Raw genomic sequence first — 20,169 nt, forward strand, 5'->3', positions numbered from 1 at the left:
TTTGTAGGGGTGCATGAGCTATGCAATGCATAACATTTTGTACACTCAGAGACACAGTCATTGAGAGCTATTTTCAATGTCGTGTATCCAGCCATCTGTGCATGGCAGGCACGTGGAGTTTTTCCCCTCTTTCTTCCCCTTTCCTGAATGTCTGTGGGCAGGAGTAAGGAAGGACCAGGGGATAAAAACTCATTAACTCAAGAGGGCTGTGCTTAGGGAAGGAGAAGCAACTTCAACTCCTTGTCGTTCCTCACTGCAGTCTCTATCCTGTCTGGCTGTTCCTCTGCATGGGTCTCATGACCTCAGGAATGATCTTTCTGGTAGGTTGGAAGGGGTTGTAGGAACAGAGAAGAGCGCAGGAGAACTCTGTGTGTGGAGTGATACAATAAACACCAGAATCTCTGCTTGAGAAAAAGTAAAGAAGATGGTGGCACCACAAGGTAAATCGGGAAGCAGGAATTGTGGTGTGGAAGGTTTGGTGGCCACATAAGTCCAGTATCATAAAGGAACAGCCCTCCTGGACCTCTTCCATTTTGGGGGATCAGATAAGAAAGCAGCTGTTCACCACAGCAAAGCACTTGAGCTAGTTCGGGTTCTAACACATGAACCAAGGTATGGAGGTACGCTAACTGGGAGTTCTTGAAGATGGTTCTCGTTCTACTGAAGTCAACAGAATGATTCGATTTAAAGTGAAACACATTTAGCCACAGAGATCCATTCTCTTTTTCACTTTGTGGTCAGTCGTTTGTTCCTCCCAAGGATGAAATTAGCAATGATCGCTTGCTGAGAATAACTGCTCTTTTGTTGTCTCTTGCAGTTTGTTATTTATTGAACAATAACTTCAGTCCTGACCTGTGCAATGAAGATGGATTAACTGCACTGCATCAGGTAAGTGTTTAGAAAGGGGGGACCGTAAAAACTAGGGGTCAGATTAAGGAGAATTTTAGGTTGGGAAATGAGCATGGAGGAAAAGGACTAAGTCTCCCATCCTCCCCACACTGGGGTCCTGATCAAAATTGAGTCTCTGAATGCCTGTGAAGCTCAGAGCTGTAAGACCATATATGTCAACCCAACCTATGAGCCTCTTCAGGACATTTAACATGTAGTTAGACTCAAAGGTTTTGCAAACTTTGTAATGCTATATCAAGGCCTGATGGGGCAGGAAGACATCATAACTGGTAAGCATGAGTCCAAAAATGCCTCAAATGTCACCTGAAGAAAGCTCTTTGTTGATTTCCTCAGCTGTACATACTATAAACATCTTAATAGGTGCAGTTCTGCTCGCTCACTCATCACCTGGGTCCTTTTCAAGCAATGGAACCTCTCCTACTTGAAGCATGTTGGATCCCCAAGGACCCTGTGCCTTCTTGCCCACCATTCCTTTCCTGGCTTCCATTCCTTCCAATCTGTCAGCCTCTATTGCTTTTTCCCTTACCTTGTCTTTACTCACTGTCTGCTCTTCCTCTTTCTTCTGTGTCTGTTTCCCTCCTCTATGTCACTGCCATCACCAAACATCCTCTCTTGGTGCCCTTCTACAGTTCCCCTCATTTCCTTTTACCTGCCATCTCCTCCATCTGCTTTGATTGCCCTGTCATCTTCTGGCATCTTGGCTGCCTTTGCCACCCTTTAACTGCAGTTGTGTGGGCATGCCTCCACCATCCATCACTCCTCCACGCCCTCTGGCGATGCCATTTGGCCAATTCCTGGCTGCAATAGTAGTTGGGGTAACAGGTTCCCTCCCCACATCCTTGGCCTGGTCTGATTCCCCTTGGTAAGAATCTTTTGGGAAAGAACCAGGAGTGGAGGGGAAGGATTCATGCCTCAAGGCTGATGCACATAGCACTAAGAAGTGAGGCAACAGTGCACAGGCAACGAGGCCTCCATTATACCCCTCCAGCTCTCTGAAGAAACTGTTCTCTGTGTCCAGTCTTAGTGTAGTGTGGTGGCTAGAGGGTTGGACTAGGACCAGGAAGTCCCCACACTAATATGAAGTTCATTGGGTGACCTTGGGCCAGTTACACACTCAGACTAAGGGGTTGTTGAGAAGATAAAATGGAAGCATGGATGCTGCCCTTCACTCCTTGGATGAAGGGTGGGTTGAAAATATAACAGTGACAAAAAAGAAAGAAAGAAAAGAAAATATAACAGTGTACACCTCAGTTTGAAACTGGCTATTTCCCCTCTTGCCTTGCTGGCTGCCCTTAACCCATAGAACTGGATCTGGGAGTCTGCATTTGATCTGATACTAGTTTCTTCCCTAAGGGCATCTTTACAAAGCAACTGCATTCATTATTCATTAGTGCAGCTCACAACTGAAAACATCTGTTGTTGTTTTTTGCTCCCAGGACATCCCAGCACTGAAAGTCACATATGATCTGTACAGTACTATGGTGGTCCCACAGTGAAGGGAAGGAACCATAGTTCAGGGGCAGAGTGCATATATGTTGCATGTAGAAGGTCCTAGTTAAAAAGATCTCAAGTAGAATTCTTCCCAAGGGTTCATAGAGCCACCAACAGAGCGTACAGTATTGAGATGAATGAAATGTTGGTGTGACAGTGTCAGATATCCCCAACGGTCCCAATCAACTTTGTGGAGGAGTGTTAGGCAGCATACGATGAAGATCCCTGGAAGTGCTTCATGACTGTTTCTGATACCACAGATAAATAATAGACAGATGGTATTGGAACCATTCAAGATTATTTCAAGGCAGTTCCTGTAGACTGATATGTTTCTGAACGAGTCTTGACCTGGGGGAAAACACGCAACGTGTACACATGCTACCAAAGTCAAATTCAGAGTCCAGAAATTGATCTCAGACTGCTTTGAGGCTTCTGAGCAGGGGGCACCATTGGGCAGCCTCCTTTTCAGCCACTAAGGAGGTGGGCAGTCAAAACAGAGGGAAGGCTGTTAAGCTGATTCTGAAGGCGGGTAACCTCATCCAGAGTTCATTCATTCCCAGTCAGTGTTATAAATGCTACTATTGATGGATCGCTGCTGAAGCCCAGATTCCTTCTGCAAATGAGCATTGTCTTTTGGCTCCAGATAGATGTTTATTTTAAGATGCAAACTAGCTCCTAGAATAAGAAACACTTTTTTTTTTGTAAAGGGTGGTTGTTGCCTTGTGACAAACGAAAACATTTTCAGTCTGTGATGGTAGCAATTTCCTTTACTGAGGACAGCAAAACGGCATCATCTTTGCAGACCCAGTTGGAAAAGCCATAGTGGTCAAAAGCGAAGTCCTTATGGAGCAGACCAAAGTTGCATCCTAATGCTTGGAGGTGTAGCCCTCTCCTGTTATCACCAACCCTCCTCCACAAATGGTATATAGTGGACATACTACACCTGTACATGTTACAGTGAACGCACGTACAACCTGTGTACAGTGTACAAATGATCCCTTAGCTGTGACCACGCATACAAAAACATTCTACGCATGATCCTCCCAATACATGCAGTTACCATGGCTTCTGAAAGGGGCAACACATGGATCTTCACCCTTGGTACACACATACAAGATATCATGGCCCATAGCTATGGATAGATGTATCGCCTGTGAATCTGCCTAATCCTCTTTTGAAGTCATCTAAGCTAATGGCTATCATCAAACATCGTAGCAGCGAATTCTGTAAGTTAATTGTTCATTGTATAAATAAGGACATTCTAGAATAGAACAGAATCATAGAGTTGGAAGGGGCCATGTGTGTGTGTGGGTAAAGCGCCGTCAAGTCGCAGCCGACTTATGGCAACCCCTTTTTTGGGTTTTCATGGCAAGAGACTAACAGAGGTGGTTTGCCAGTGCCTTCCTCTGCACAGCAACCCTGGTATTCCTTGGCGGTCTCCCATCCAAATACTAACCAGGGCTGACCCTGCTCAGCTTCTGAGATCTGAAGAGATCAGGCTAGCCTGGGTGAAAGGGGCCATACAGGCCATCTAGTCCAACCCCCTGCTTTGTCCACGATCAGCCTAGAGCATCCCTGAGTGCTTCTCCAGCCTCTGCTTAAAGACTGCCAGTGAGGGGGAGCTCACCACCTCCCTAGGTAGCTTTCCACTGTCAAACAACTCTTACTGTAATTTTTCTCCCCTAATATCCTTTCTGTCCACAATTTAAACCCATTATTGCGAGTCCTATCCTCTGCTGCCAGTAGGAACAGCTCTCTGCCCTCCTCTAAGTGACAGCCCTTTTATATGTCCCTAATGGGCTGCCCATCAACTTTATTGAGGGCCAAATGTTAAGTTTGTTTGGTGAGTTGGCAGCTGTGGGTTGGTGCACACACAGCAGCTGTGGGGAAAGGCATTTTTAAAGTCCCCAGGAGCCTGACTGGGCTCTGTGATGGTGTGGGAGAAGGAGGAATTCCTGCTTCCCCCCACATGCCATTTTCACAAGCCAAAATGATTGAATTTGCCCATTTTTGGAGCTGCACTCAGACCAGCTTGTCAAAAAAGTGACGTGTATTTTAGCTTTGCGGGATCCCAAGTTCTGGCATTATGGGAGGGCCAGAAAAGTTTTCCTCCCTCTGTCCACTTTCTCCAGATTTTACATTGTTTTTATACTTTGATTGTATGACAATGCTCTTTCCTTAGTCTTCTGCAAATGAATAATTCTCTTTGGAGATACCCTGCAAAAACTAGAACCACCTGTAACATGGGTGAGGTGCAAAATCATTTGTTTACTGTGCCATAAAGCATTGTTCTTCACCCAGAATACAGTTTATTATATTTACAGTTCTTTCGAGCACTAACTGTTCTGCATTGATACACACCCCACGAGTAGAAACAAGGGCATACAAGGATGAGTTTACAGTGTTCTTGTGATAATTGCAAGTTTCAGTGCATAATCTAGATGTGAGACATTGCTGTAATGAATTATCGCCTGTGCAGATTTGATGAAAAAAATTACCTGGATTCTGAAAACTCCACGCCAGACCCAGTTTACTTTATGGTATTTTACTTTGCAGTTTGTTAAGTTTTTTAAAATGACAACATAGGGGTTTTTTTTAGAAGTCCCTAAGAAGTGCTGCATTACAAATAATTTCTCTGTTGTGCAATGGTACTATCAATGTACATTCCTGCATACCCTAAAAACAGCTAGAAAATATTAAGAGGTTTCTCCCCACCATCTCCATGATACAGTGTTGGATTTATGCTGCTAGTTTGACCATCGTACAATAGGAAGTGACAGAAGAGGGGCAAATTATTGCCTAATTGTAAACATGTAAGGAAAAAGAATACAATGGGATGGTACTTCTATAATCTCTGCTTTGTTTTGTACTATTATCAGCTACCCCCAGGGAACAATATATTTGAGACAAAAATCTTATTGTATTAAGCAGAAATTCTGTTCCTCTTGCTTTTTCACCTATGGTTTTGGTTACCTTTAAGTCTGCACTCTGGAAAAAGCAGATCTAGCACTGCTGCAATAGGCATGCATTTTTTGGGTGGTACTATTACAAGGGTCTACTTAGATAGTTCCCAGGAAGGCTAGCACACTCCCCATCTGATGTTTGGATCACTTTTCAAACTGCATTTTTAGTATCTTAAGAGAGAGGCATTATGTTGCATTCACATCCTTTTATAGTAGGGAGGTATTTTTTTTTTCCTGAGGAGTAAAATTAACAAAAATATGCTTGCAATCTGGTGTGTTCAGGGTTAAAAGAGATGTCAAGATTTATACGAGTCCATAAAAAGGAAATTGTGTGTGCACAAACAGCTATGATTTGGATCGGAGCCATGCAGGAAGAGACGAGGGACCTAAGACCCACTTGGTTTTGTTAACCGACCGTCTTGTGGTTTTTATACCCCGATTTTAGCACTCTTTAGCATTCTTTAAAGGGAAAAAAAAGATGTGTCCTTTAAAAACGTTCTTTCCTTTAAAAAGTGAATAATAGCACGTACAGCCTGGTTTTGAACAAAGTGGGGCTTGAAGAGTTAAATTCTCTTGTCCCCATATGGCTGTGATTGCAGCTCTCTGAGCAATCCGCTTTTTCAGAATGAAGATCTGTGATCATTTCTATAGCTAGTTTGACCTTCAGTTACACATCTCGTTTGAATTCTATAGGATTAAGGAGCAGCTGCAATTGGTAGTTAGGAAAATGGAGTAAGCAAGTTTCTTTCCCGCATATACACACTGCTAGGCTCCTGTCTTTCAACTCTTTTCCACACTGTTTGTACAGTCTTCAGACTACCAGTTATGTATCAAGTAGCAATAATGTAGAAGTATCTCTGGATGTGATTTACACAGAAATAGTTTTACACATGTACAGGCAATCTTAACACCTTCTGGGTTTGATTCCTTCATAGTGCTGCATAGACAACTATGAAGAAATAGTCAAGCTTCTCCTGAACCACGGAGCCAACGTCAATGCAAAGGACAACGAATTGTGGACTCCTATTCATGCAGCAGCAACATGTGGGCACATCAACTTGGTGAAGATCCTGATTCAGCAGTAGGTGACCCATGATACGTTGTATTATGCCGGCCCAGCCTTGAGTGGTGGATACCATGAATACAAGTTGGGGTCCCCATGCTTTATTTTGCATTTCCAATCCCCCCTTTCTGGTTATGGTCTATGGTAATTGCAGTATACATTCTTGCACTGCCCCTGTGAGTCAGAACCTAAAGTGCAGCAGTGGGGCCAAGGCAAGATAGGGTGGATATTTGAGATATCCAGCTATACAGCTCTCATTGTTGAGTTAGTTTCCGTAACAACTGTCTTGGGGTTCCCTTGGACAAGCAGCCCTAGTGTTTTGACCTAGAACTGATTTGTTTGGAATAGACTTGTCAGATGACAAAATCTGGATTTCTGTCATGTGCCTTCACTATTCCTATTTAAAAGAAGAAGAAGAAAAGAAGAAGAAGAAGAGGAAGAGGAGTTGGTTTTCATACCCCGATTTTCTCCACCTTTTAAGCAGTTTCAAACCGGCTTACAATTGCCTTCTCTTTCCCTCCCCACAACAGACACCTTGAGAGGTAGGTGTCTTAGGTAGGGCTAAGAGAGTTCTGAAGAACTATGACTAGCCCAAGGTCACTCAGCAGGCTTCATGTGTAGCAGTGGGAAAACCAACCCGATTCACCAGATTAAAGTCCTCCATTCGTGTGGAGGAGCAGCGGGTAATCAAACCCTGTTCTCCAGATTAGAGTCCACCGCTTTTAACCACTACACCACGCTGGTGTTCATGGTTAGGCAGAAGGTAGATTGTGAACCACGGGTGGTCAGTTTGTAGTGACCCACCTAGTGCTGGTTGGTTGCTTTATTGTTTCAAAGAATTTGACCTCACAAGGCTTGTCCAATGTTCTTAAGAAAGTATATTTAAGGTTATGTAATACAGATGAATTATGATTTATGTGGAGATATCCTGAACATGCGCTTTTGCTTTTAAAGATTAGCCTACATTGATGGACTAGGTGGAATCTACTTTAAAACACAGTAAACCACACAAGTCTGACATCAACCCATCCTGGAAGTTTAATTTTTAAAGGGAAAAAATGTATGTTGTCGTGGAGGAAAGGAAGGATACAAATGTGATGGACAGATAGTTTCTGTTTGGCCTGAGCCTCAATAATAACAAGAACGTCACCGCCCTTCCCCAGTGGTCTCTCTGTACCAGAAGGGGCAATGTAGAGGTTTTTTTTTTTAGCAGAATACAACACAGCATGCTGTTGTTCGTATCAAAGTAGTATTCTGTAAGAAGCTTTTCAGATCAAAGAGCCTGTTTGAATATAGAATCAAAAGGCTTCAGTGTCAGAACATGGAGCCCACAGAGACCTGTGGAAGTAACAGCCGACACAAAGGATGTCTGATCCTGTCCTTTGTTTGCTGATTTAGATGGACTCCTTTAAAAAAAAAAAAACTTGCATTTTTTTTATATTGTAATTTCCTCTGTTCGCCCGGGGAGGGAAAATGATCATGAATATAAATGTGGGTGGCTGGTTGGTCTCCACTTCAAAGGCTGTAAATGCCAAGGCACATCAAGCTTAATCTGTATTAGAATATTATTTTCACTCCGAGGCTGTGTGTGGTTCGAAATGCATTAGGACATTCCTAGATTTTGATTACAGGAACTGCCTTGTTGAAGCAGGACAATGAGACTGTCAATCTTGGGAGTCCTGGAAGAAATTGTAACTGGGATAGATGGAGATGACAGAAGAATTTGTGTGAAGGGGGAACAAGTGGAAGTGGGTGTGGGGCATCCTTGTAACGGACAGAGTATGGAATTTTTTCCAGGGATTTGTATTAGGAGTCAGGTTCTTTTTAGCAGTTGTCTTTCCATATCTCCCCTGGCTGGGGTAGAGGGAGATTCTGACATAGATAACAGGTGCATGATGATTCCAACTGATGCAGTGAGTTAATGCTAGTAATACTTAGCATTTATCTAATACTTTCAGTGGTTCAAGTGCCTGCACTCATTGGCTGGGAAGGATTTCCCTCTGCAGAGGGTAACCTTCTTGCCTCCTGCTGCAGCCCCAGATCCCCTTCCCTGTGTTGTTCCGAGGAGTCCCGTGTCCCTCAGAAACAGCATTTTAGGGGGCATTTTGGGCTGTAGTGGGAGGACAGAGGTGAGAAAGTCTTGTTCCACAGGCGGAAACCTTCCCATCCACAGAAACACGCCAGCAGGGCCAAGCTATTATTTTGTTGTTGTCCTTACATCTGCTCCAGAAGGTTGGTCCTCATGATTGTTTCTTTAGTACAGACGGGGAGTTGAGGCTGGTAAAATGTGTCTTGCATAAGGCCACCTGCAGAATTGGTGGGAGAACTGAGATCACAGATCATTCTGTTAACCACACCACTACATCTGCTTTTGAGTATACCAGGAGATAGAATGCTCCCCATGGAGACGTGGATCTCTGGGGCACAAGTAAACACATGAAGATGCCTTATAGTAAAACAAATAATTGGTCCATCACAGTCAGTATTGTATATTCAGACTGTCTGTAGCTCTCCAGGGTCTCAGACAGAGGTCTTTCATGTCACCTGCTACCTGGTCCTTTCATCTGAAGATGCTGGCAGTTGAACCTGGGGCCTACCACTGAGACATGAACCTCCCCATCACTCAAAACTAGTGAACGTAGATTGTTTTAAGCTGCTTTGCTTCATTCATTTGGCATCTTAAAGACCGAGTCAAACATGTTTCCAATAAGGCAATGTTGAAGCGATGTTTGGGTCATCATGCACCCCCTCCAATGGGCCTGGAATGTTCATATAGCTCTCATGCCTGGCTTTCTCCTTGCAGTGGGGCAGACCTACTGGCTGTGAATGCTGATGGAAACATGCCATATGACCTCTGTGAAGATGAGCCAACCTTAGATGTCATTGAGACCTGCATGGCATACCAGGGTAAGGCTTGGTATGAAAACATACTACTTCAGCTGTGGGTCCATGTCTTCTCTTGCATTTTTCTCCCTATGGCACAACTTTATTTGTATCTGTTTATTTACTTCATTTACAGTCCACCTTTCTCACTGAGACTCAAGGTGGATTACAGAATTAGAAAGCAATGCAATAAAAATGAGCACAGTTAATGTGACAAACAGTGCAATAAAACTGGATTACAAAACTAGAAACCAATGAAATAAACATGGTGAATCTAATAAAAAGAAGGGGAAAACTGTCTTAAAAATTTCAGACACTATAACTACAATCCTATTCCTTTTATCAAAAAGAGCTCTCTTGAACAATTCTGCTTGAACAGTTCCCTTGTTACTACCACCCTGTTCCCTTTATAAAAATGCCCTCCTGAACAACTCCATTCCATACATTTTACAGAGCAGCAAAAGCATGGCTGCCTTCCTAAAGCTACAATCCTACTTGATCTGAGCAAATGAGTTATCTGCTTTAATCCATTGGCACAGTAGTCCCTGCTTGGGATTTTAGAAATGAAATCTGTTCCTAAATTTCATCATTGCATACCACCTTTTTTTGCATCCTATTTTTGAAACCGAACAAGGCGATCATTGATGACCCATGAAAAATCCACGTTTTCCAAATTGCAGTCGAGTTCAGGTGTAACAACCTGTCATGTGCAACTGTCAGCTAAGACCATTCCTTTTATGAGTTTTGGTGTTGCAAAGACTTCAGAAGTTTACTATTGATGTTATCACGATCATTATCATTAATTTACTAGAAAAATGACAGCTGTAGAGCAGGGAGGTAGCAAGGCCTTTTTTGTACTGCACATTCTTTCTTGGAGGAGGGGAGAACCTGAACTGCTGACCTGAACTCCTGGGGTCAGCTGACTTCTGAACTCCTGGAGGGAGAGTGGTATGGTTGCCAAACTCCAGGTACTAGCTGGAAATCTCCTGCTATTACAACTGATCTCCAGCTGATAGAGATCAGTTCAGCTGGATAAAATGGCTGCTTTGGCAATTGGACTCTATGGCATTGAAGTCCCTTCCCTCCCCAAAACCCGCCCTCTTCAGGGTGCGCCCCAAAAATCTCTCACTGGTAGCCAAGAGGGACCTGGCAACCCTAGAGAGTGGGATAAAAATGCAGTAGAGGTAGATAGTTATTTAAACTACTGTTGTTAGGCCCCTTCCCCTTTGTCTGCTGTGGCAGGGAAATGCTGCATGCTGCAGAACTTGGGGGGAGGGTTCCTCTCACCTCCCCCCTCATGTAGATGACTACCCTCCCCGAGCAAGAGAAAAGCAGAGCTGGACCTGGAGTGCTTGGCCTAAACCAAAAGGGATTCCCCTTAGCAGCTGTATTCTTTCCTCCATTCTTACTTCAACTGTAAAGGACCCCAAAGCAGGAGAGGAAGAGCTGATGAATTTTACCTTCTCCATCACCTGGTAACACACAAACACACATGAAGCTGCCTTATACAGAATCAGACCTTTGGTCCATCAAGGTCAGTATTGTCTACTCAGACTGGCAGCGGCTCTCCAGGGTCTCAGGCAGAGGTCTTTCACATCACCTATTACCTCACTTTTTTAACTGAAGATGCTGGGGATTGTATCTGGGACTTTTGCATGCCACGCAGCTGCTCTACCTCTGAGCCACAGCCCCTCCCCCCAAATATTGTCTGCTCAGATTGGCAGCTGCTCTCCAGGGTCTCAGGCAGAGGTAACCCTCCAACATGACCATGAAACAGAAGGAACTGGCTTTTAGATGCGACACCATGTGTTTAATTCGAAAATACTTTTACCCTTGAGATAAAAGGTTTTCACCACCGTTGCTGAGTGAAGGAGAATATGTAATGCAGGAATGAAACTTTTATTTTGGTCACAGGCATAAAATTTAATACATCACTTGGAGTGGCAGTTTTCTCATATCCGAGAGTGGAGCACATCAATTATCAAAAGAAACAGACGTTTGCATTAGAATAGTCTGTGCAAGGACAGTGGGTGATCACAGGAAATAATTTATAAAGAGCAGCCGAAATGACTTTGCCCTGAAAGTGACAATGTGTTAACCCTGACCCACCATTGGTAGCTTGAGGACTGTGCCAAACATAATTGGGGGGGGGGGAGAAAAGCAGGGGAGTTTTGTTGGCTGGAGGGCAGCCGGTGAATTTATACCCTAATTGCAATCACTTCCCTTAGAACGAGACTAGATTTCATATACATTTTTAATGAGTCATGTCTGGGTTCCCTTGACTTGACTTGCTCCCAACTCCTATGCAGCTTCAAAAGGGGGCAAATAGTGCCTCCCCTGGCTGTTTTGGGTAAGGAAAATGACATGCAGTGGGCTGAAACCCCTTCCACCTCCCCGCCACATTCCTGATCTGAAGCAGGCCCCTGCAGCACATTAAAAATTAATTCCCACAGTTGCTGTCTGGCTGCAGGGAAAGCAAGTAGGGTCGAGAGAACCTGGACCTGACTGGTTAAAAAGTATCATGTAGTTGAGCCCCTGGAGTGTACTATCCACAAGTTGTACCAAATATTTTCTCATATGAAACTGGCTTTCGCTGAATCAGATTTTTGATCCATCAATCCAAGTGTTTTCTTCATTAACCGGTAGACACTCTCCAAGGTCTGTGATGGAGATCTTCCCAGTTATGCTGAGAGCCTTTTAACTGGAGATGCTGGGAACTGACCCTGATTCTGTATGCCAAGCCTGTTTTTTTACAGTTGAGCTATGTTCTCTTGCCTTTATTGCAACAGAGCTCGTTGTTCTGGTGGAAGGTCATTTTTGGCTTTTCCCAGGAGTTGTGTGAAAAACTACAGAAGTCTACAAGGCCAGAGGCTATGGCATGACAGGGGGTAAAAAAGAACGCACCCATGAGCAGTTATTGCTGTATGATATTAAACCCAAGTCTCTGAAAACCTATAATATATACAGATCCTAAAGCTCCAAAAATTGTCTTATGAAAGCACAGTTTTAAACCCAGTGGCCTTTGTCCAAAGCTCTGCAGGGCTCTGTGCAAATAAGGTCTGTCCCACTTTCTTTAATATTAGGGCGGGCTCTGCACATTCTTCCGCATTGCAAGCGAATGGGGAAAAACTGCTTATTGCAGAGCTATCCGTGCCCCTCTAATCTTCCATGTAGACTGGAGTTCCTGATTCCAGGTTTAACAACTGCAGTCTAGCAGAGACATTGATACCCAACCGCTTCCATTTCCACCCAGTTGTTTGTTTGTTTTTAAATAAAAGGTATTTAGTGGAGGACACATTTGAAGCAGAGACACAGCAGGGGAGAGGATGTTTAACTCTTTTTCTGCCTGTTTGTGTGTGTGTGTGCTCCATATTGCTCCTCAGGTAGTTTTCCCTCCAGGGCGTATTTTCTTAAGAAAAAGACAACACCGAATGCTCTCTTACACCTTTGCCCTCAGAACATTATTGTCTTGTTTTCTTCTCAGCCATCTTGCTATTTGCTCTTCTTCCCCACAGGAATCACCCAGGAGAAAATCAACGAGATGCGGGCCGCTCCAGAGCAGGCAATGATCAGCGATATCACAGAGCTGATAGCAACAGGGCAGGATCTGAACATAACTGATGAACAAGGTGCTACACTGGTGAGGAAGATTCCCACGGCATTTCTACAGCTCACGTCATTGGAATGCAATTTGAGCCCCATATCTTTATGATTCCCCCCCTCCTTTGATATGAAATAGGCAACAGCTTTTTAAGACGGTGGAATGTTTCCCAGGTGCACTCGCATTTCTTTTTTCCCTCACCGCACACTTTGGCATTGTTCTTGAAACAGCACAAAAAACTGCCAAATGTAATTCCCAGAAGTTAAAAGTAGGTGAATGTACACCCCACGAGCAGTACTCTTTTCTTCCAAAGCAGGGATGTATGAATATAGGCTCAGATCTACCAGAGCGTTTTTTCAGATGTAAGCATTTCTGTTGGCAGAGTGCAAATTTCTAGCCTCCCTTCTCTGGCTGCAGCACAAAATGCTCCTTCTGGTGACAGGGTACCCCCAAGGAGTAGCATATTTGGCTGCAGAGAGAGCAGGGAGGCCAGAAACTCAGGCTTCGTCAAAGAAAGCCCTCCTGTCCGCAGGAACACTCCAGTACACTGAAGCCAGAAACTTTTTCTTCTTTTTCATATGCTGCCATTGTGAGCCTTTTCATACTATCCATTTTACTGGCAGGGTTCCTGCTTTGTCCTTTTCTTGTGTGTGGTTTCTATACTCTCTATGCACCAGAATATTAAAATGCATAAATTTAACTAGAGAAATTGTGTGTGTGTTAAGTGCCGTCAAGTCGCTTCCGACTCATGGCGACCCTATGAATGAAAGTCCTCCAAAATGTCCTGTCTTTGACAGCCTTGCTCAGATCCTGCAAACTGAAGGCTGTGGCTTCCTTTATTGAGTCAATCCATCTCTTGTTGGGCCTTCCTCTTTTCCTGCTGCCCTCAACTTTTCCTAGCATGACTGTCTTTCCCAGTGGCTCTTGTCGTCTCATGACGTGACCAAAATACGATAACCTCAGTTTATCAGAGCCTCAGAGAAATTACCCCAAGAAAATAAAATGTTGTGAATGGGAAGGCTTTGAAATTTGGTAATATCTTTATTTCAGACCTCCAACTCTCTTGGGGGAGTGGGGGGAGTCATGTGTCTCCTGCTAGAGTATGGTATTGGGAAACGGTCATGAAATAATTGTATAAATATACCCAGGACCCAGCAGCCTCTATCGGGTATCAATAAGCAAAGACACTTGAGCACCCACTGGATGCGGTTCACATCTTGATCACCAGTGGCAAGCAGAGAACTGATCATTTGGTGAGCCAATCAGATTTATCTGAACAAATTCTGATGTGTGTTTCATGTGATCACACTGTTTTCTCACCATGTTGGAAAACATAGTGCCAGTTGTTAATTTCCATCTGAACTGCTTGCCACAATAACTTTTTTAAAAAATTATATTATTTATATTATTGCACTATTTCCACCATTAAATAATATGCTTGCTGCCATGGCTAAATAGCACTCCTCCTCCTAAACGTAAAAAAAGAAAAGAAATAATGACAATATACTTGTTCATTTTAATTGAGACTTACTATTTAGGTGTCTCTCTGTGCCTTCAGAGTCTACTTCTTATCTGCTTCCCCCTTTGTTTACTGATGTCAGCAGAAGTATATTTCCATATTTTTCCCAGTTTGAGCCAATTAGTGATTAAACCGTGATGCCAGAAATATTGCCTAATTGTACAACTAGTATAAACAAGTGGAACTGCAATAACTGAAAGTGTAACAACCTGGCCCTGTAGAATAAGCAACTACTGGAGAGGCTCAAATCTGCTTGACACGAACTTCAGCTATCACCACTGAGACTATCATGTCTGCAGCTTGCCTCACAGATCATGGGAGTTGAGCAAAGGAAGTTCACCTTGCAGTTATGTTTGTGTTGAAGTTCACAGCATATTTATTAAGAACATAAGAAGAGCCCTGCTGGATCAACCCAGTGGCCCATCTAGGCCAGCAATATTGTTTCACAGTGTGGCCAACAAGTTGCGCCGAAGGGCCAAACGAACAGGGTATAGAGGCGAAGGCCCTCCCCTGCTGCTGCCTCCCAAGCACTGGGATTCAGAGGTTTGCTGCCTCTGTAAAGTCACTGTGGCTAGCAGCCATTGATGGACCTCTCCTCCATGAAATCTGTCCAACCCCCTTTTAAAGTTCTCTGCGCTCGTGGCCATCACAACCTCCCATGGGAGTGAATTCCACAGTTTAATTACTCTTTGATTAAAGAAGTATTCCCTTTTATCTGTCCTGTACCTGTTGCTCATCAGTTCCATTGGATGCCCCTGAGTTCTAGTGTTATTGGAGTTTTGATAAGTAGCTTTTGAGAGCCAGTGGGGTGTGGTGGTTAAGAGCGGTGGTTTGGAGGGGTGGACTCTGATCTGGAGAACCGGGTTTGATTCCCCACTCCTCCACATGAGCAGCAGAGGCTAATCTGGTGAACTGGATTTGTTTCCCCTCTCCTACATACGAAGCCAGCTGGGTGACCTTGGGCTAGTCACACACTCTCAGCCCCCCCTACCTCACAGGGTGTCGTGGGGAAGGGAAAGTGATTGTAAGCCGGTTTGATTCTTCCTTAAGTGGTAGAGAAAGTCGGCGTATAAAAACCAACTCTTCTTCTTCTTACATTTTGGGCACGTGGCTTTTCTGTGGGCAATAGCTTTGTGCAGCTGTTTGCCTCTTCTGGCTCAGCTGGTTAATGTTTGTCCTGGATGTGTGAGGATCCATCGGTTTAGTTTTCTGGCTAGAGCAGCCTGGAGTGTAAACATGACAGGTGGGTCATTATGTTTTCATCAGGCTATTCCGTTGTACGGGATAACCCTCTCGCAGAACAAAGTGTTGGCTGAAATGATTAAAAATGCGATCAGATGAACAGTTGCATAAGCACAGCAACTTTTACGATCAGGCTGTGGGCCCCAGTCTGTGCCTGGATGGTGGAACCGTACTCCTGCCCCACAAGTTTAGATATCAATGTTCCTGCTCTGCTGGTTACTCCTTATTATTTTGATTGGTTCCCATCCTTTCCTCTACAAGTACAGGTTCGCTTCCAGGGGTAATTTTGGCTTTCATAGGTTTATTTGGATGGTAAAGGGAAAAGGACCACTTAAGGTCCTTTTCCAAACCATGTTCTATGCTTCCACCTGCAGAGGGGAGATGTGTAGCAACCAGAGACAGGACTTCTTCAGTAGTGGCATGGCATCTCCCCTTTGCAATGCCTTCCCCCTTGAGGCTTGCCTGATGCCTACCTTACTATCCTTTAGGCACCATGCCAAAAAGTTTATTTGAACCTAGATTTTTAATTGAGAGGTTCCATGTTTTAAAGCTGTTTTTATTGTTTGCTTCTAGCCTGGAGACTGTTTTATTATTTTTTAGGCTCCTGTTTGTGGTTTTATGCTGTTTTAATGTCCTTGGTAGATTTTCATAGAATCATAGAATCATAGAGTTGGAAGGGACCACCAGGGCCATCAAGTCCAACCCCCTGCACAATGCAGGAAATTCACAACTACCTCCCCACTCCACACGCCTAGTGACCAGAAGATGGCCAAGATGCCCTCCCTCTCATCATCTGCCTAAGGTCACAGAATCAGCATTGCTGACAGATGGCCATCTAACCTCTTCTTAAAAACCTCCAGGGAAGGAGAGCTTACCACCTCCCGAGGAAGCCTGTTCCACTGAGGAACCGCTCTAAGAAAATTCTTCCTAATGTCTAGATGGAAACTCTTTTGATTTAATTTCAACCCGTTGGTTCTGGTCCGACCTTCTTGAGCAACAGAAAACAACTCGGCACCCTCCTCTATATGACAGCCCTTCAAGTACTTGAACATGGTTATCATATCCCCTCTCAGTCTCCTTTTTATTTTTTAATGACTCCTTTTTATTGATAACTCTTACATTGCTGCAAATATGATTTTTTTGTGTTGTTTGTACTTCATGAGCCTCCTCAAGCAGTTCTTTGGAGAGGTGGCATATACATTTTTCTAAATAAATTTTAAAAATAAAATTAAAAAGCATAGTGTACATTCACCCATAGCAAACACTCCAGGGTCCATTTTATAGCTGAAAATATATAACTTCTTTGATGTCTTCAGTTTGTCTTTGGGAAAATAAACTGAAGCTCAATCCAGACAAGACTGAGGTGCTGCTGGTCAGTGATAACGCTGATTGAGGATTGAGAAGTTAGCCTGTCCTGGAGGGGATTGTATTCCCCCTGAAAGAGCAGATTTGTAGCTTGGTGGGTGCTGAACGATTCTGGCCTACAGTTAGAGGCTCAGGTTTCCTCTGTAAGATGTAGTACCTTTAATCAGCTTTGAATGATTCACTGTCTACAGTTCTTGCTTGAAAAGCATCATCTGGCCATGGTGAGTCAAGCTCTGATGAATCCAAGTTAGATCACTAATTTGCTGTACTTTGGGCTGCCTTTGGAAATGGCCTGGAAACATCAATTGGTCCAAAATTCAATGGCCAGTCTACTGTCAGGAGTTGGGTGCAGAGATATCACTCCTGTACTGAATGATCTGCACTGGCTGCCCATTTGTTTCCAGGTGCAATTTAAAGTGCTGGTTCTGACCTTTAAGGCACTATAGCACTTGGGGTTAGGGTATGTGAAGGACCCTCCCATATTGTCCAGCCCACCAGTTAAAACCTGCACCACAAGCCCTGCTCTCCATTCTCCCACCTTCAGAGTTGAAGTAGGTAGCAGCCAGAGACAGGGCTTTTTCAGTATTGGCACCTCACCTATGGAAAGCCCTTACCTTTGAGGCTTCTCTAGGACCTACGCTATTTATTTAGATTTTTATCCCATCTTCAATCCCTGGCCAATCCTACTCTCTTTTAGGTACCACGCCAAAACATTTCTGGTTACCCAGGCTGGTCATTTAACACGATATTTATAGAGTGCTGTTAGCTTGAAAACTATTAAATTCGTTGTAAGCTGCACAGTGAGTTATGATTTTATCTCTGGCTGGGTTTGTAATTCTGGGTTTTAATTCACAACTTTTAATGGAGAAATGGGAGAAAACTTTTCTAAATAAATAATGGAAGGAGGTTGCTAAAGAATGTTCAAGGTGAATTTCCTCTGCATTTGTTTCATCACATGCTCAGGCTCTAGGAAGTTGTGAGCCTGATATGAGGTAATGCTTAGGAGAATAGAACTGGACATGGGATATATTCATTTTTAATCAGGAATAAATACAACAATTTTTAATATCAATTTTGCTTGCTACTGTGACTGCCAACATGTGTCAAATTATGTTTCCTAAGTGTAATTGATGGTTCTAATTGAATGCACATAGGGCTGGAACCAACAGGGTTTTCTGCTGGGGGAAAAGAGGGCAAGGGGGCTCCCTTGACCACCAGAAAGTTTACATTGGGATCATGAGACCTGCACAGATAAAAGCTATGTGGGGTAGGGACTATAGTAAGGAGAGGAATTCAGGGGGGTTGAGTAAAAGCTGACTGGCTCCAACCTATGCTGCACTTCATTAGAGAGAAAATGCCAAGGTGGTGTTCAGTTTCCCCAAGTCATGGTGTCTTTTGCTGTGATGAAATTCCATTGTATAAAACCAGTGGTTTGGAGAGGTATGGATGGCAAACTTCTAATCTGGAGAACAGGCTTTCAGACCTGACAAGACTGTTGTGTAGCCATTTCTTAATCATATGGAGCCCCCTATTGGCTTCATTATGGAATTATTTCTACCATGAAATCTATCCAGGAGCCACTCAATAGTGGGATGTAGCTGGAATGAAAAAGGTCATTAGTATTATATAGGTAGGAAGCCATAGAGCAGGGGTATCGAACTCATTTGTTACGAGGATCAGTTCTAGGAAGCTAGAATAAGCACGTACACATGTTGAAGTTGGAACTATTCTGCCCTGACCTGGATGGCCCAGGCTAGCTCAGTCTCATCAGATCTTGGAAGCTAAGCAGGGTTGGCCTTGTTTAGTACTTGGATGGGAGACCACCAAGGAAGTCCAGGGTTGCTATGCAGAGGCAGGCAACCACCTCTGAACATCTCTTGCCTTGAAAACCCTGTGGGTCACCATGAGTCAGCTGTGAGCTGATGGTACTTTCCACCACCACAAAAGGAAGTCACATTGAGGAGGCAGAATTAAAGATAGATCATATTCAGATTTCAAGTTGGAGAGAGCAAGGTTGTTTTCCAGGCAAGGTTAAAACCAAATGTCAGGCTTAATTTGAGGCTGCCATTTTTTTATTCAACAGACTGTTGGCTACTTCTTAAATTGCTTACTGCATTTTACCAATGGCTTTCAAACTTTTTAGTGATGGTATTAGTCTTGTTTAAGATACAAGCAGTCCCACTCCCTGATGTATAACATGGGCTACAGAAATTATGGTGCAGATAGTGATGAAGAAAAATGAAACCAGGGAAAGATGTCTAACCTATCTTGGAAACTACACTACCTGGCATCTGCTCTTCCTTCTGAGTTGGAAGATGCAAATGAGTGTATATGTAAAGAGGATGCTCTCTGGCTGTCACTCACATAGATGTGCTCCCCCCACAGATGTACACAGACAAACACAGAAAGCTCATACCCTGCCAGAAATTTTGTTAGTCTTTAAGGTCCTACTGGACTCTTGCTCTTATCTACAGACAAACCAAGAACAGTTCCTTTTCACTCCTAACTCCCTACATGTATAGAAAGGTCCTGGTCAATCTGGTTCTGAATTCTGACTGCAGCAGCTCACCAGAATTTAGCAGCCAATAGGCAGGTAGTTGCACATCAGAAGGATTTCTTATCTTCCCCACAGGTTATGAAAACATATGGATCTGGGAGAAATGAGTTTTTTCCCAGCCCAATCTTGCTACAAACACCAGTCCATCTCCACAAATGTCAGTCGTTTCTAAGAAGAAAGGTTCTGACCACCTCAAATCCATGACAAGGTCCAAATCATTAAGTACATAAGAAAGGCCCTGCTGGATCTGACCAAGGCCCATCGAGTCCAGCAGTCTGTTCACACAGTGGCCAACCAGGTGCCCCTAGGACAGGGGTCTCAAAACTGCGGTTCCAGAGCCGCATGCGGCTCTTTGGCCCGTTGAGTGCGGCTCTCCGAACTTGATTCGGAGCCCCTACTCTTGCGCCCGCTCGCTCCGGCAGCTGGACTGCAGAGCCGGCGTGCCTGAGAGAGAGAGAGCGGGCGAGCGGGCGCGCTGTCTCTCCCCCCCCCCCGCCGTGGAGAATGGCCGGATCCCCCTTTCCCTTGCCCTCAATGGTTGGGAGGCTAAAACCTCCCCTCCCCTCCCCTCTAGCT

General features: G+C 44.0%; 1 protein-coding gene across 1 annotated transcript in view; it reads left to right on the forward strand.

Annotated features, from left to right (window-relative positions):
• Positions 1-20,169, forward strand: part of PPP1R16B (protein phosphatase 1 regulatory subunit 16B) — a 96,763-nt gene that overhangs the window by 67,487 nt on the left and 9,107 nt on the right. Inside the window, exons 2-5 of the mRNA XM_056844649.1 lie at positions 818-888; positions 6,299-6,444; positions 9,230-9,333; positions 12,825-12,949. Of these exons, the coding sequence (XP_056700627.1) occupies positions 818-888; positions 6,299-6,444; positions 9,230-9,333; positions 12,825-12,949 (446 nt within the window). The remainder of the gene's footprint in view (positions 1-817; positions 889-6,298; positions 6,445-9,229; positions 9,334-12,824; positions 12,950-20,169) is intronic.

Source organism: Euleptes europaea, chromosome 2, assembly GCF_029931775.1.
Source record: "Euleptes europaea isolate rEulEur1 chromosome 2, rEulEur1.hap1, whole genome shotgun sequence".
NCBI classification, from domain to species: domain Eukaryota; kingdom Metazoa; phylum Chordata; class Lepidosauria; order Squamata; family Sphaerodactylidae; genus Euleptes; species Euleptes europaea.